Genomic DNA, 17,037 nt, shown 5'->3' with positions numbered 1-17,037 from the left:
CCTAATTGACCTTCTGCACAATTGAACTTTATATTATTTTAGTTATTTTATATATGTATTGGCTTGGTTTTGGATTATAAATATTATAAGGGGATTGGGTGACGGGTTGCGGGGGGGTTTGGATTGGGTGGGGGCATGCGGGGGGTTTCCCCCATATATATGTCCTAATTGACCTTCTAAATTAGGTAAATTCTCCCGAGGTCAGTTTTCCCGAGGTCAATTGTGAAAAGGTCAATTAGTATACAACCCATCTCCCACTACAGGAGGTGGTCTAATTACTCCCATAAAGGCCAGGATCATACTGTAAAGGCAAGGACTTTGACCGCCACACAGACGGTTGAAGGGCACCAAGTCTTACCGTAGACGATGACAGCGGCCGAGGAGCTCCGTCGTCGTGCCACAATGTTTTTTGCCACACAGGTGTAATTGCCGGTGTCAGCCAGCCGGGCTTGCTTCACCACCAGGCTGTGGCCCAGAGTGATGTAGAAATTAGTATCTAAAGCTGGGTCCACCATGTCTTCATTCTTCAGCCATTCCACCTGGAGAGGGCCGGAGGTCAGAGAGTGCAGAGGCAGAGGGCAGGGTAAGTGTGAGAGGGGGGAGAGGAAAAGGAAAGAGGACAAAGTTAGGGAGTGAGAAAAATAACAGAAAAGACATGGCTAGAACGAATGATAGAGAAAAGGCTGAAGGAGGAAGGCATTAGAATGAGAGTAGGATCTGATGAAAAGAGAGGGAGAGGGAGAGAGAAGCAGCGAGGAAGGCAGCCTGTGAGGAAGAAGAACATGCCCCTCACATTTGCCCACCTTCACCCTACTAGCTCACCACCATGCCCTCAATCAACAACCCCCTCACATCTAACCAGAGGTCTGCAATCTTTGGCTCTCCAGATGTTTTGAACTCCAACATCCATCAGTCCTAGCCAGTAGAGTCAATGGTGTGGGGTCATTGGAGTAAAACATCTGGTGAGCCACAGGTTGCAGATTCCTGCCCTACACAATCATGTCAGGCCACTGAAAAGGAATTTCCCGTGGCTCTGGTTGACGGAAGCGCGTGGCAGAGGCAGAGCATGAGGTGTCAGGTGGATGGATGGTGGAAAGAAATAAGGGCAGAAGGATGGTGTAGTACGAGGGTATTGTGAGGTGGGCAGGAGGATATGGCTGAGGGCAGGAGGATAATGGCAGAGGATGCAGCATTGAGGCACATGAATAAGGGCAGGAGATTGAGGGCAGTGAAATAGGGCATGGGGCAGTAGGATAGACGGAGCGGATAGGAGGATATGGCTTGGGGCAGGAGGATGAGGATGGGCAGAAAGATAGCAGACAGAGAATGGGGATGGGAGAATGGGCATAGGAGAATAGATGCAGGAGGATGTTGGCAGGTGAATGGTCATCAAGTTCACAGCAATGAGGCCAAAATGATAAAGGAGCACATCTAGGGGCAGAAGGATAGGAACATGCTGAAGGAGAGATGGGCAGGAGAATTGGTAGATAGACCAGGGGTATATTAGCAGGATCACTGATGCAGGAGGAAGGGTCAGAGTATTTCTTGATTTCAAGATGGAGACACATAGGGCCTCATTACGAGAATGGAGGTAGCCATGCCTCCATACCGGGTTAAAGCTCCGGGTTCTATGAATGAGGAATTACCGGGTCCTTCCAACCTTGGAGGACCCGGTAATTCCTCATTCACAAAACCAATCCCCATTCCCATTTGAGCCCCCATAGGGCTCAATGGGGATGGAGCTAATAACGGGCCCGCTAGGGGACCTCGTAATCAACAGTGCCGGTCCCGTACCGGCACCCTTCATTACGGGAGCACCTGCCTCATAATGAGGCCCATAGTCACTTTCCACTCACAGACCCAGGCATCTACTTCGACAGGGATCCACTGGGCTGAGGGGAAACGGTTCATATCTGCGAATGTTCCTTTCCTCAAAAATCCCTACAATGTAGACAAAATCAAAAGGAGCAGGAGAATCGCATCTCACCAGGGGGGCGTGCTAACAACAGAATACGTCCCATACAGAGGGGGTCGCTGGGGTGATGGAAAGGTGATCTTATCAGAGAAGGATCCTACAACCACAATTTCCATCATTAGGGGCCGATGATTTTATAAGGGGACCCTATTTTATAGCAGAATTTTTTCCCATGCCGTAGGTATAGGGTGGGCTGTGAGCCAATGTTCATAGGAAACACACAAGTGCCTGCTACAGGAAAGAGACACTTGGTCCCTGGAGAGACGTTGACATCATGGGTCCAATACCCCCTAAATGATTTCCGATCTCAGAAGCACCCATTGCTCATTATGGCGCCGAATACCCCACAGCCATTTTCCCCTCATCCTGTGGGGCTTGAGTGTAGGGTTAAAGTGCGAGTGACTCACCTCAGCTGGTGGGATCCCCTCGGGGGGTCGACAGGGCAACTCAATCTCTTGGTCAATGAGCACCTCCTTGGCCAGCGGCTCCTGCTCGAAGTTCTTTCGCAGATCTAAACACAATTTTGAAAAACAAACATCAGTTTTCAGTATACCGAGAGCAGACTGGTTTGTGGGCCAAGGAAGCACTACATGCAACAGATTGAACTGGTAAGGTGGTTATAATTCGGGAGGATAGCTTAGGGGCAACCCGTTTGTCTTGGAAACAACACAACGCATAGCAACACAGGATCGAATTAGAGACCTGTCTCCGCTATAAAGTGCGTTATAAAATGAACAGTTGTAATGATAATGCTTCCAAGGTGGGAGGTTTACAGTCTTCAGCATCAGAACACACAGCCTGATGTGCCCCCTACATAAGATCCCAAGCAATTAAACTGTTGCTAGGCAGCCACACAGGCACCGGATTCTACCTTTTCAATTTCCATGATATGATAGTTTATTTATATAGCGCCGATACACAATGGCCCTCATTCCAAGGTTGGTGGTAGTCATGGCGCTATTTGTGGCATGACTACCACCAATAACGGGACCGTGTCCGGTCCCGTTCAATGGGGACTTACCGGTCCAGTCCGACCTTGGCGGGACCGGTAAGTCCCCATTGAAAAAGCCATTCACCATTCCCATTTGAGCCCCCATAGGGCTCAATGGGAAGGTGCCAATAACGGTACCGCAAAATGCGGTACCGTTATTGGCTCTGATGTCCCTTAACAGGTCCCGTCCATAACGCCTGGTCAGACCAAGCGTTAAAGGAGATACCTGCTAAGGGACCTCGAAATAGGGCGCAAAAAGTTTACCGGCACCTGTGTCCTTACCGGTGCCAGTAATCCCTTTGCACCCACCTCGGAATGAGGGCCAATGTGTTTCAAAGCGCTTCACGGCAAGGGAGGAAACAAGGAAAAATACAATGACATTCTTACAGGCCATGAACAACAAGAATGTGAAATTAACTGTTGTACTCAGCCTCACGACATTTCAGATAGTGCAAGAGCTAAAACACAGATCGGAAGGAAATGGCGAAATGTACCAGGCCTGACGACATTTCTGGTAGAGCCAGAGATTAACAAGAGGTGAGGGACAAAGGAGGGAGAGGAACAAAACAAGCGACTATCGTACTAGGCCTGACGACATTTCAGATGGTGCTGGAGGGGGGTTATTTTTTTTACTGCTGTACCAAATGTTTGGCTGCAACTCATTATTCAACTGATATCAAGACACAATTTATTTCATTTTTTCTTTACTTTTGTCCAAACAATTTTAGGTTTACCTATTTTTTATGTTTTATTTATATGTGATTTCCAGTTAACAAGAAACTTTTACACCATTTCAACCTAAGAAAAATGCACTTGTGCCATTATAATCAAAACATCTTTTTAATTTCCAAAGTCAGAAGCAGATCACCAAAAAATACAAATATTCAAAGCTCATGTTCGCCAGACTGCAGACTCAAAACTTTCATTTCAATGTGTATGTGTTTGTATTAAGAAATGCACATTCAGCATTCAGCCTCTCCTTCAGGTCATTCAAAGAAGGACACAATCGGATCCATGTGATTTCCTCGATTTTTTTTTGATTGAAATAGAAATCATCAAATTTATTTTTCACTGGAAGATTTTGCAGCAAATATATGCAGGTGTAGACCTCCCTCTCTCCCCCCGTCCCCTTAGCCCCCCTACATTAGTTATTCACCTAAACCCACCCCTTCACATATATTTGCAGCAAAATCCTTTGTAAAAGATTTGATGAGTTCTACCGCGATGAAATCTACTGCGGCAAAAACTTCCTATCCCGACACAATCCACTTCAGGCTCACAAGAACACACACTTCTTGGAATAAAGGGGAGTGTTCCGACACTTTAAGCTCTGACATTGCTATAAGGTAGAGTCTTGCTCTAAGACATAGCCAGTGGCTAGACAGTGGATGCCAGTGGTAAGGTATTCCTGCTGTCTGGGCTGGGGTCAGGGAGGTCATGGCTCAGAGGGGCCAAGAGGTTCTATGGTGGAGGGCCACCACATCCCCGTGTCTCTCTCCCCGAATGGAACGGGGACACATCCTCTGCCTGGGGGGCTTCCTGGCACTTGCAGAGGCTCAGCTCCACAATCGAAACAGCGCACAAACACTTCCAGCACACAGGATTGGCCATGCTGTCTCTCCCAAACCTGCACATGAACCCTGAGTTCACCAAGGACATTGCCAGCAAGATAGCTGTGTGAGAGAGCGCGGCGGGCACGGTGCAAATAGCTTTTCAAGAACTGGAGGAAGTCAGCCTCGTGCTGGATGTGTGCTGAAGCTTCTCCAACTGAGCAAGGTTGAGCATGCGTAGCCCTATCGTCCACCCGCTTCTCCACAAAGAGGACACACGCCACTCTGAGGAGAGGTGGTTGGGGACTCCAGTAACTTTCATCAACACGTTCTGGCCAGCCAGAAAGCACTGCGAGGGTTCAGTGTAGTGCTTCATTTGGCGAGGGCAGATTAAGCTTGACTCCAAAGTGGCGCGTACCTGCAAACCTGGCGAGGCAGCCATCACCCTAGGCTGACCGCTATCTTACTCCTGAGATTATAAAGTAGGGCTCCGGTCATGGATGCGTGAGTGGGGGGCGGGGGTGTAGGAAGAGCTGGATGGGGTCCTGGAGGTGTCCAAGGCGAGCACGTTGCCCGTGAGCTGTCCTCTCGAGACTAACAGCTATCATCCCGAGAGCAGAACATCTTTCGGCTGTCTTTTTCCAGATAGCCCAAATTCACACAATCCACTCGGGACGATACAGAATATGTAACCTGCATGTTTGTTTTTTTAAACTTGTAACTTGCTTTTCCAATAAAGTTTGATCAAAAATAAAATGCATAATCGTATGTTTCCTTGTCCTTCATACTGCTGTTCCAGTGTTAGTACCAGGACGACACACTGTCACAGAGGCCCCTATTAGGAGGTTTATATAACGGTTGGGCTATCCAGTTTCTAGGCTTTTTAACTAAAGTTGCCCCTAAAATACAATCTTCATTGGGAGAAAAAAAAAACTACTCTACAACATCTACTGTGACAAAGTGTTTCACTGTGGCTTTGCAACCCTAGCGGCAGGACCGCAGAAAGCTACCAGGCTACACGTACATGATATGTCTTGTTCAGATATAACTCGACCAAGGGCTGAAGAGACTCAAGACACTTGAGAGAAAACTGGTGGTAACTTTGCAGAACAGTCTGCTCATGGCAGGGGGCAGCAATGGTGTTCTCACTCAAATGCCGGCCTTTTGTTATTAGGATCCATTTCATGTCACTGAACAATTTAGGTGCATGATCCAGGGGCAAAATCCCCATGAACAGACACACATTTGTATAATAGAATTAAAGAGAATGGTGATAATCAGAATGAGTGTGTATTTCCCACACTTTGAGTGATGAGAAATGGGAGACCGCCTTCTCCAACCCAGAAGCATTAGAATTGAGCAAGAGGCTTGAGAGAAGCGACCGCTCATAGTGCCTCGCAACGCAATGAGCCAAATGATTGTGATTGGACAAGGAGGAAGGGAAGAATTGTAATTGGTTGTTCACTTACTCAGCACCTGCTGTTTACAGGGCGTGGACTTTGATAAGACCTAGCAGCAAGCATTCAGCTGGTAGGCTGTCAGATATTCCCTAGCAGCTAAGTCCAGTCACTTAAGAGGGCACATATCGACACAGGGACGATGTGGATCACTTCAGTAAGGGAAGATCAGCTCAAAGGATATGCCTTTTTATACTTTACTATCAGGTGTACCCATTTGTTGCATGGTAATTCCTACTTCAATCCTAGTTTGAAGTTTGAACTAAACCAATGCTTCTTTGTAGACAATATTGCTAGTCTTTCCTGTAGGAGCTAGTGTGAGCAAATTGTCTTTCTTTCCAGCTCTGGAGCAAGCCACATAAAGCTGCTGACCATGAGAAAAGCATGAAGCTGTTAATAGTTTCCAGCTACTCTGAGTTGGAGCGTTGAGATTGTGCAGCAACATTATTGTTGTCCCGATATACAGCCGAGGTAGCAGCGACCGCAACGTAAGTGCCGTATGTGTAGGGCTGAAGCATGTAAGCTTTGTGTTTTTTAGATGATATACATTCATCAACTTCCGTAGGAAATGAAGTTTCTGTAATTGTCAAGAGAGATTTGCCACGATGTGATGGACAACGTCATTGTTGACACTATTGAAGAGACATGCACCGTTTCCTGTCACCTGCATTACTACAAAAGCACTGTATTGTGCCACCCGCATGACTTGAAAAGTGAGTGCTGCCAACGGCAGCTAGAATGCTGATAGTGTGGGAGTTTAGGAGCAATGAGCTGCTGAACTTTAGGAGCAATGAACGTAGAACTACGGCAGAACTATGGTGTGAAGAGTCATATGGCAGGGGTATGCACTGCATACCACTTTTTAAAAAAAGAAATAATTCTGAAAAATGTATACTTAATACTTGCCTACACCATGGATCCTACCCACATGCCAAATTTCAGGTTTGTAGCATGTTGGGAAGTATGCTGAACATTTTGAAGAGACACACATATCCACAAATTTCCCTTTTGTATATAGAGAGATATCACACTGCAGTCATGTAACTACTAATGTTATGTTTTGTTATGTTATGTTGCATTTGTATAGCGCCTACTGCCATACTTCATGGCGTCAAAGTGATTTTGCCTGTCAGACGTAAAGGAGGAGTATGATAGAACATTCAGTGGTGGTAGTAATCACACAAAGTCCTACGTCTTTTGGTGAATGTGTTCCTAACCTTATAATTGGTAAGATTCGGGTCACGAGTGGGCTTTCCTGGGGGAGCAGCTGGCCCAAATCCCTGCCACACACAGTACAAGTCTCTTGGAATAAGGTAAGGGAGATGCACAGGATTTTGATTGGCAGAGTAGCACATGGATCCATTGCTGAGCAGCGATAAACGGGGGAATACGACTTGTGTTCGGAACCACTTGGGCACCTCACAATGAATGGAAAAGCATCCTGGTCCCCAGTACTGAGGCAAGTCCTTTGGGTTTCTCTTCAATGATCGGTATGCGGTTTTGTGTGCTTTGCTGTTTGAGACCTGGAAGTAGTGTCTACTAGCGCAGCCTCATGCTTTGCTCAGGTGAGGCTCAGAGGTTGAGCGGGTGTGGCTCCATCATTACTCAAGTTCCATTGGAATCGTGGGGGGGCACTGCAGATGTTCTGTAAGCCACAGGAGCAGGTTGGAGCCACTGGAGTGGAGTACTAAAGTTGGGGTATAGTCCCGTCACGTGCGACGGATCCACAACTCCCATGGCTGGAGGTTGCAGGAAGACTCCACAATGGTACCTAGGTAATGGGAGTTCTCTTTGGAGTAAGGGCACTTTGGCAGTCATTCTGTCTCTCAGTGACATTGGCAGCTGGGGGCATTGGGCTCTTTGAGCTGATGGGATATCTTGGTTCCCATGCCCCCACCCCACCCACCCAATGTATGTTGTCAGTTCTGCACAGGGAGTAGGCAAGCAATGCTTCCTTAAGGCAAGAGGGATTCAGGCTTTGACAAATGTGGTCCCGTGGATACATTGACGGCACAGACTATCCTCCGCCTCACCCCGGTAGTTGGAAGTTTGGATTCCACAAGTTGCCGGGGAAGCACTTCACCATGAGGATCCAGATTATCTACACCAGGGGTCTGCGACGTGTGGCTCTACTTATGTGCTGGACTACAAATACCATCATCCCTAGCCAGCATAGTCAATGGTGGGTTATCATGGGAGTAGTAGTCTAAAGCAACATGTATTAGGACAAAACCTTTTTGCTTTATTCCATTTCACCGAAGCGCATTGCTGAATTTCTGCATTGCTCCGATTTTAGCACTTGTGCAAATGTTTGCTGTTCTGGCCCAGGAGGGTTCTGGGAAGGCTGCAAGTTTCATTATGTCTTCCTCGTGTTCGGTCTTCAGTAGAGCATTGCATTCGATGGTCAGGAACTCATCCTCAAGGGTTATCAGATAACTGAAGCAGGCCCGCCATCAGCAGTGGTAGAAGTGTACTGAAAAAAGTAGTGGAACTGTGGTCTCGGCGGACAGAGGGCAGGCGGAAGCCTAGTGCAACACGTGACAAGATGGTGTGGTCGGGGCATTGCAATAGTCTAAGGCTCCTATTACAGCTTTCAACTTGCACAGGGACATGGATGGACAAATCTTCTGCATAGAATGGTGAATATGGTCGTTAAAAGTAGAGGAATGGTAAACAGAAAAAGAAAGTATTGGAACACCGCTCCTGACCGTTCCCGCTCACTTCGACCACTACCTCAATGTGAATGCGGAATTATGGCTGAACTGAGAACCCAGGCCTCTAACCCAGCGCTCATGCTCACCCAAACAGCAAAGGCTGGTGCATTCATACTTCACAGGCCTCCTTCCTGGGCACACTTCGGATGACGTCTACGGTCTAAGTCCAGACACCATTTACACAGTGGTCTATCTGGTCATGGCCACTCTTGCTGCCCCAGAACTCCAAGGCCAGCGGAGACAGGCCGTGTTTCCATTCACCTGTGCATTGGAGTAGTCTTCTGCTGCAGTTACCATGGCAGTCCCTGGTAGGTGCATGCCGGGGATACAGCAGAATTGTACCCTGTAAAATTCAGTAACAGCTGAACAAAGCGTGGAGCCCCCACGGTCATCTATGTGAGGAAAATTGCCATGACAACAATAGGGTGTATAATGGCCCCCGCCCCTGAGTGACTTTGTGGTGCATATGGCATTGACATCTGTGATCTGTCCTTGCATTAGGACGAATCAGGGAACACACTGATAAACCAGCTACGGACAAGGTAAAAAGTGAATGGGTGCCGCGTCAGAGTAAAGGTTTAGCAAGACGCAGGAATATACCAGGTCAGAGTAAAGGTTTAGCAAGACGCAGGAATATACCAGGTCAGAGTAAAGGTTTAGCAGGACGCAAGAATATATCAGGTCATAGTAAAGGTTTAGCAAGACGCAGGAATATATCAGGTCAGAGTAAAGGTTTAGCAAGACGCAGGAATATATCAGGTCAGAGTAAAGGTTTAGCAAGATGCAGGAATATATCAGGTCAGAGTAAAGCTTTAGCAGGACGCAGGAATATATCAGGTTAGAGTAAAGGTTTAGCAAGATGCAGGAATATATCAGGTCAGAGTAAAGGTTTTGCAAGACGCAGGAATATACCAGGTCAGAGTAAAGGTTTAGCAAGACGCAGGAATATACCAGTTCCGAGTAAAGGTTTAGCAAGACGCAGGAATATACCAGGTCAGAGTAAAGGTTTAGCAAGACGCAGGAATATACCAGGTCAGAGTAAAGGTTTAGCAAGACGCAGGAATATACCAGTTCCGAGTAAAGGTTTAGCAAGATGCAGGAATATATCAGGTCAGAGTAAAGGTTTAGCAAGATGCAGGAATATTTCAGGTCAGAGTAAAGCTTTAGCAGGACGCAGGAATATATCAGGTTAGAGTAAAGGTTTAGGAAGACGCAGGAATATATCAGGTCAGAGTAAAGGTTTTGCAAGACGCATATCAGGTCAGAGTAAAGGTTTAGCAAGACGCAGGAATATACCAGGTCAGAGTAAAGGTTTTGCAAGATGCAGGAATATATCAGGTCAGAGTAAAGCTTTAGCAGGACGCAGGAATATATCAGGTTAGAGTAAAGGTTTAGCAAGACGCAGGAATATATCGGGTCAGAGTAAAGGTTTTGCAAGACGCAGGAATATATCAGGTCAGAGTAAAGGTTTAGCAAGACGCAGGAATATACCAGGTCAGAGTAAAGGTTTAGCAAGACGCAGGAATATACCAGTTCCGAGTAAAGGTTTAGCGAGATGCAGGAATATATCAGGTCAGAGTAAAGGTTTAGCAAGACGCAGGAATATATCAGGTCAGAGTGAAGGTTTAGCAAGATGCGGGAATATATCAGTTCCGAGTAAAGGTTTAGCAAGATGCAGGAATATATAATTTCTGAGTAAAGGTTTAGCAAGACGCAGGAATATATCAGGTCGGAGTAAAGGTTTAGCAAGATGCAGGAATATACCAGGTCAGATTAAAGGTTTAGCAAGACTCAAGAATATATCAGTTCCGACTAAAGGTCTCAGGAATATATCAGGTCAGAGTAAAGGCTTAGCAAGGCATTGGAATATACCAGGCCCTCTTCTAAGTGCGTATCAGTAGCTACCTATAATTTTACAGATCACCACAGCTGCGCTTCCTAAGGAAATATCTCCACAGCCATCATGGAGCATAATGGTCCCCATGAGGCTGAGGGGTGAACCCATGTGTGCCTGCGCTCATTCTTCGGAAGGCCGGGGCCTATACTCCTGCATGGCGCTCTGCTGTGAATCCGACCACAGACGCTGTCACTGAGACCCTGTCAGCACTTGGAGAGACTGGGATTTAGTCCAGGGAAATTTGGTTAGAGACCAAGTGTGGTCCTCTTTAACCCCCCACCGTCCCGATGTCCCAGTACAAATAACCTTGAGGGCGTAAAACAAGAGATGTGCACCCGATTTCATAATTGGTAATACAATTGAAGGATGAGCCTCTACTTTGCGGTAAGGCGGGTTCAGATATCAGCATGGCACATAGATGCCATCTCAATAAATAAGTAGGGTCGTAGAAAGACATTACAAAAATACAACTGCTTATTCACAGGAAAATATCACACTTTAGCAGAACTGTGGATAATAAACAACACTGGACTTGAACAGGGGCAAATGCTCTTTAAATAGTAGAAGTACAACGAAACACAGTTCAGAGTTTTCTTCGACCGGACTCTACGGACAGTGATACCTCCTTCTTAGCAGGAGATTAAGAATCGCTGGAGTGGTTCCAGGTCAGAGGTGAATACTCCACAGTGAGCATGCTGAGCATCACAGGAAGGCAGAGCGAGGGATCAGTGCAGGGCCCAAGGTCCGCACATTGAAACAGTCCCTGGCAAAGCCAGGCATGCGCTTTCATGGCTTGAGAGCTGTTGTGAGGAATTCGACCATCCGCACAGGGAGAGTGCGCTCACCTGGGCTTTTTGATTTTTTAATAATGAGAATGAATGATGGGAGATCAACCTCCTAGGACTGTGTGAGGACATTCCGCACACAGTCCATCTGCTTCCTGCACAAAACGCATAGTCACATGTACTCCGGGAAGACACAGCCTACAGGCGCCGTCTTCCCCTGTCATATTCAGCTGGAATGTGACAGCACCGGATACATCAAAGCATATCCAGAAGGGAGAAGGCACACATTCCTCCAGCCATGAGCAGACTAATTTAAATATAAATGACTCCATAGTCCGGCTGGTTGCTGGAAGAGACAGCAGGAAGATGGGACTAACATCCCTTTGGTATGCAATGTGTCACCTTGAAGCTAGTTCCCACCTCTCTGTATGAAAGGAAGTGAATAGTCTGTCTGGGTCCAGCAGTTACCACAGGTGTCCCTGCAGAGCAGACCCCTTTCAGAGGGACGAAGGATGTGATTTGTGAGAGACAGGAAGTCTGCTCCCAGCACATACTTCCAAGGAAGCATGCGCTTTAAACAAGTGTCACAGAGGGCTCAGTTAACCAGAGAGACACTTTGAACTACAACAGACAGGAAGATGGGTGGGACCTAGGTGTATGTTGTCACCCCTTACCTTTTCTTGTTGCAGGGTACTCTGGTCCTGACCTCATACATAATAGAAGATTGTTGGTGGGGACCCAGAATTGGCTCATTAAGGTAGGCTTAGCCTGCAGCCATCGCTGGAGCCCATTTGGCTTTAAAAGAGGGCTGAATCCTTCACCTAGCAGATCATCTGAAGACTTTGCAAGTAATAACAAGAAGGGCTCATCTGGACCCGCTAAGAAGGTACAGTCTTCCTTACATCTTCCGCCAGTGAAGGAAGGCCATGAGGTCCAAGACGGAAGCAAGATCCCTCCCCTAAAAATCTCCCATGGAACAGAGGGAGATACAGGATTTAGAGGACCTATCCAGCAGCTCCAGAACAGGTACCCAGCCAGCACCCAGAAGGCCCTTCTAGGTTCTGCCAGGAAGCTTCCTAGCTGGGAAATGCCAGAGAGTCTCTGGACAAAGGACAAGGCCGTTGCCTGCAATCACTCTCCTGAGCTTTGAGCCATCTGCCTTGAAATGACAAAGAAGCTAGGAGGAGTGCCACGCAAGCATCATGCAGCGTCCATCTTTTAAGGACCTTTTCGAGACAGTTCAGTCCTCGATCAGCCTCCTGCTGCACTGCTGACTGTTGTTATGCTGCAGTCACAAGAGCCGTCTGAGCCGAATTGACCAGAATTTCAGATCCACCAACCAGCACAGAGACAACGATTCTTGGCCCTGAGCTGCAGCACTGGACAGCCTGCAGACATCCATCCAGACTTGCTTGCCGAACTGCCTGCCGCCTGGTACCCACAGCTGTCTCCCGCCACTAACTCTGTCTCAAGGGCTACAAAGTGTCCTGAAACTGCCTCGATGCTGTCGAGCACCAAAAACGTCTTCAGCACAAGGTACATTGTGGTTCTGCCCCCCTGGTCCTTCTCCGAAGGCCCCTAGAGAAAGTTATGACTCTTTGGCCCTTTTGGTGCTACAAATGAATAAACTTGAACAGTAAGAATGATTACTTTACCACCTACCTTCATATCATGTATCCAGAGTGCATCCCTTTCCTTCATGAAACTGTCTGTCCTCTGTGTTTCTTTACAGGGTGGGTTGAATTTTGTAGTGTGCTAGAACTGTCTGTTGTAGTAATAATAAAGTAGACATGTTTATCCAACCTTGACTGGACAGTCCCTTTTATCATTGGGTAATAATTGTAAATTCACTGTGTTGCAACTAACAAATGATCCACGACCTTGCGGAGATAAGCCTGCCGTTCCATCCACGTTACCAAAATTGGACAAGGAGGTCTTATAATTTACTTGTATTCCAATCTGTTCTGATCCCTTATGGTGTACTAGAGGTTTGGGGAAGATTGATGGTTTAGAAACAGATATTCATCCCTCGGCCACTGGTGCCCCAGAAGATGATTTGTCACAGCTGTTTCAAGACTTCTTGGTGATACTGCGTACCATTAGTAAATATGGCCAGCCCCATGTTTTAAGTAGGGGCAGCCCACAGAAGGCTCAGGCGGCTTTAAGGGCTTCCTCCGGCATGAACATTTCTCATGGTTGCAGAATCTCGTAGATTGAAGGACACTGAGGGCCAGGACTGGCCTTAGCTCTAGCAGCACCTGGGCGAGGAAAACTAATTTGGCACCCCCCGCGCCCCTCAGGTCAAGGCCCAAAGGGTGGGGGTCTTCAGGGAGAGGGTGTGGCTAGCAGCAGCGCTCTATTTAACTGATTTCCTCCCCGTTCCCATGCTGGAGCAGGGAGCGGGAGTTACTCACTTCAATAGGGCACTGATGCTAAAGCAGCATGGGGTAGCCTTTCAGAGGCATGCTGCTCTCGCATCAACGACCTATTGCAATGAAAAGTGACCCCGCTTGGTGCTGGAGAGCCTGGCACCAGCACAAAACGGGTGCATTTTCTTTCAATAGGGCACCTTCACTCATCACGCCAGCTCGGGGGAACCCTTGAAAGACTCTCACGAGCTGGCGTGGCGGGGGGCTAATGTGGCACCCCAGGCGGCGACACAGTTCGCCCGGGCCTAAAGCCAGCCCTGCTGAGGGCCTTGCATCTTCTCTTTCACTTGGAGTGCTGCAATTCACAAGAGGGATGTCAGGTGTTACCTGATGCACGAGGTGTTGTGTATGAAATCTTCTCCCCGAGGAACAACATCCAGTCAGCAAGGCTTTCTAAAAAGCAAGAAAAGCACACAAGTATCTTGGTCTTGAAGGCCATCTTTTCCACACCATCCAGGGTGAAAGAATAAGTTCTCCGAGGTGCCACAATGAGAACCCTTTTCCCAAACAATATGTAAGGGTCGGTTCTCTACTGGAGCAGACCCATGCACTGACACACGGTTTGCAGGTTCACTGTTCTAAAATGGGGGTTCCACACAGCAACAGTTCCTTGTACCATGGGGAACCATATCCTTACACTTAGTGACTTAAATATTTGTTTGGAGTGCCAGACAAAAGATACTCTGAAGCCTTTTCTAGACTTTTCCATGTGGGTCATCCAACCAACCAACCAACCAACCAACCAACCAACCAGGATGGTCACTTGTTACATGTGGCCTACACATTTAATTTCCTTCAATGCTAGACCTTTATTTGCTTTTCCCTGGTCTGATCATTATCTCTTGCTAAAGGACTTGGACAGTAACTCAGCTTCGCTGATCCCATGTCCACCTCCCCAACAAAAACAAACTTCTTTCCAGACCTCACACGCTCCCTGCTAGAGTTAACTCTAAAGAAGACAATACGCCATCCCAACCTGCAGCCGGGGCATCTTCTGACCGGGTCCTCCTGCTAAAAATGCTCAACTTTTCCTGCTTTCCTAGTAAGAAACTCGACTTTGAGGAACCTCCCATTAAGAAAACTGGCAAGTAGCTTGCAATGATCTAGTGTAGATGAAGAGGGATGTAAGAAACATCAACCGAAGCTGGCAAAACTCCTGTTGTGCAACCAACATGCTAAATTGCATAGCTTTAAAAAGAGGGAATTGCTCAAACATCGAAAGGAAAACGGGAGGTTTCTTCCAGAACTGAATCTACAATATAGACAATAATGACTCTGAGGGTTTCAAGATCTATTTGGAACTCAGCAATCCTCTGCAAATGTCTCCTACTTCCTCCCCTTATGCGGCAATCATCTGTACTCTTGCCATGGCATTCTAAGAACAAATCCGCTGCTCAGTCATGGAACATAAATATTCCTCCCTTCCTCCGACTCTTGCTCCCTCCCACCACCTGCTCCATGTAGTACTTCACCTCAGTAAACACTGCCAAGATCCTCACCACAGCTGAGAACCGCAAGGCCTCTGGCAATGAATATCACTTTTGATCTGCCTCTCCCATAAATTAACGTGTGTATCTCCGGGCTGAACCAATCGCAAGGCATTTGCCATTCCACTATCACCAGTGGGATGATCTCACTCCTTTAGAAAGCTGCCCCCATCACTCCTCTCATTCAGAAACTTGTGGGTCATTCCAACAGTTCCTGAAAACTATCAGCCAACCCTTAATGCAACCTTCATTGGGTAGATGATTTTGAAAATCACATCATCCCAGATGACAGTCCACTGTGAATCAAAGAACCTACGCACAATAATCAATCCAACTTCAAAACCTCAAGGAAGCACATAAATCAGTCTCTTCTATATGAGGGAAAATATCCTGGAATCTCTTGATGAACACATCTAGGTTATCCTAATCCTCTTAGACTTTCCAGCAGCATTTGACACTGTAACCATGAGACTCTCCTCAACATGCTTCACACCTCCTGTGATTTAGATGGTTTTGCAGTAAATTCAATCAGAAATGACTTCCAAGGCTGCGCCATCCGTGTCAGACTGGGCAACTTTTAATCTTCATTTCCCCAACTACCTGTACGGTACATATAATCTCTCAAAAACTAAAAAAAATAGTACATGGGTGCCCCTTGACCTGTTCTGTACCACTCGAGAGTCTGAAGCCACACTTTAGCTCACAGTACCTTTCACAGATGGGAAATATCCATTTGCTACAAAGACTGATATGCGCATGGATATTTCAATCTTTGGCAGCTCCCGCATTTGCAATTGAGAAGTCCACAAATATTGTCATGGGCTGTTCTATGACCCTTTACATGGAAGAGGAGGGGCTATCTCCATGCAGACGTCTCTCCAGTGTAACATGCATCCCTATTGGATAGATTCATTAAGGCACTACAACTCCCATTGATCACTGCGGTCGTGAAATGTGCAGCACACACTAAAGAAACAGACTTTATCTCTTGCGGGAACGAAGCCGCAGACATAGAAGCCAAAAGGTTTGCATATTCTCCAGAAATTGCGAGTTTTGATAGTGAGGATATTTAAAAGAAATCGACTACAAACATGTTATTACAGGTAGGGTTTAATATGTTGTCTATAACCCAATTAATAGAAATTCAGGGAAGTTCACCACAGGAAGAGCAACAACTGTGGAAGTGAAGGGGGTGTTCTTTATCCCCTGCAAAATCTTTATGTCGACAGGAGGGCACTGGAAAGCCAGTGATGCCAGTACATTTATCTGTGGCTGAGGCTTCAGCTTTGAGTCTCCTGGGCACCCCCGACCCGGGTCGGGGGAGCCCAGGAGACTCAAAGCTGAAGCCCCAGCAAACATAAATACAACTTTATAAATGCTTTGGTTTTCTTTCTAAGTTAGAAAGCATACCACAGCATTTATTTTGCAGTGCTTTAAAAAAGAATTAAATTTAAAGCACTTACCAGCAGCAGGTTGTCTTAATCTCTGCTCTCCGGCAATAATGAAGCAAAAGCCACATGCTGGTAGATTTGTGTATTACAGCTGGCTGGCTTTTGCTTCATTATTGCCGCAAGGGCAGAAATTATCACAAGCACAGGAGGTTCATCCATTTCACAAAATGGATGCCTGATAGTGCTTGTAATGTTTGAGTTTGAGCCTCACTTGCTCAAAACTTTACATAGGAACTTTGTTTACAAATATTTTGTATATATATGTTTGATTATGGGCCATCTTTTTAGCCAATAACATTTT

General features: G+C 46.7%; 1 protein-coding gene across 2 annotated transcripts in view; it reads right to left on the bottom strand.

Annotated features, from left to right (window-relative positions):
- UNC5A (unc-5 netrin receptor A) overlaps positions 1-17,037 on the bottom strand; it is a 1,152,281-nt gene that overhangs the window by 369,686 nt on the left and 765,558 nt on the right. For both annotated transcript variants that reach the window (XM_069651483.1, XM_069651482.1), the window contains exons 4-5: positions 2,383-2,486; positions 359-539 (exon numbers count right to left, since the gene is read on the bottom strand). In XM_069651483.1, the coding sequence (XP_069507584.1) occupies positions 359-539; positions 2,383-2,486 (285 nt within the window). The remainder of the gene's footprint in view (positions 1-358; positions 540-2,382; positions 2,487-17,037) is intronic.

The sequence above is a fragment of the Ambystoma mexicanum genome, chromosome 3p (genome assembly GCF_040938575.1).
Source record: "Ambystoma mexicanum isolate Mex_15411 chromosome 3p, UKY_AmexF1_1, whole genome shotgun sequence".
In the NCBI taxonomy this organism is placed as follows: domain Eukaryota; kingdom Metazoa; phylum Chordata; class Amphibia; order Caudata; family Ambystomatidae; genus Ambystoma; species Ambystoma mexicanum.
This window is presented reverse-complemented; position numbering and strand designations above follow the sequence as displayed.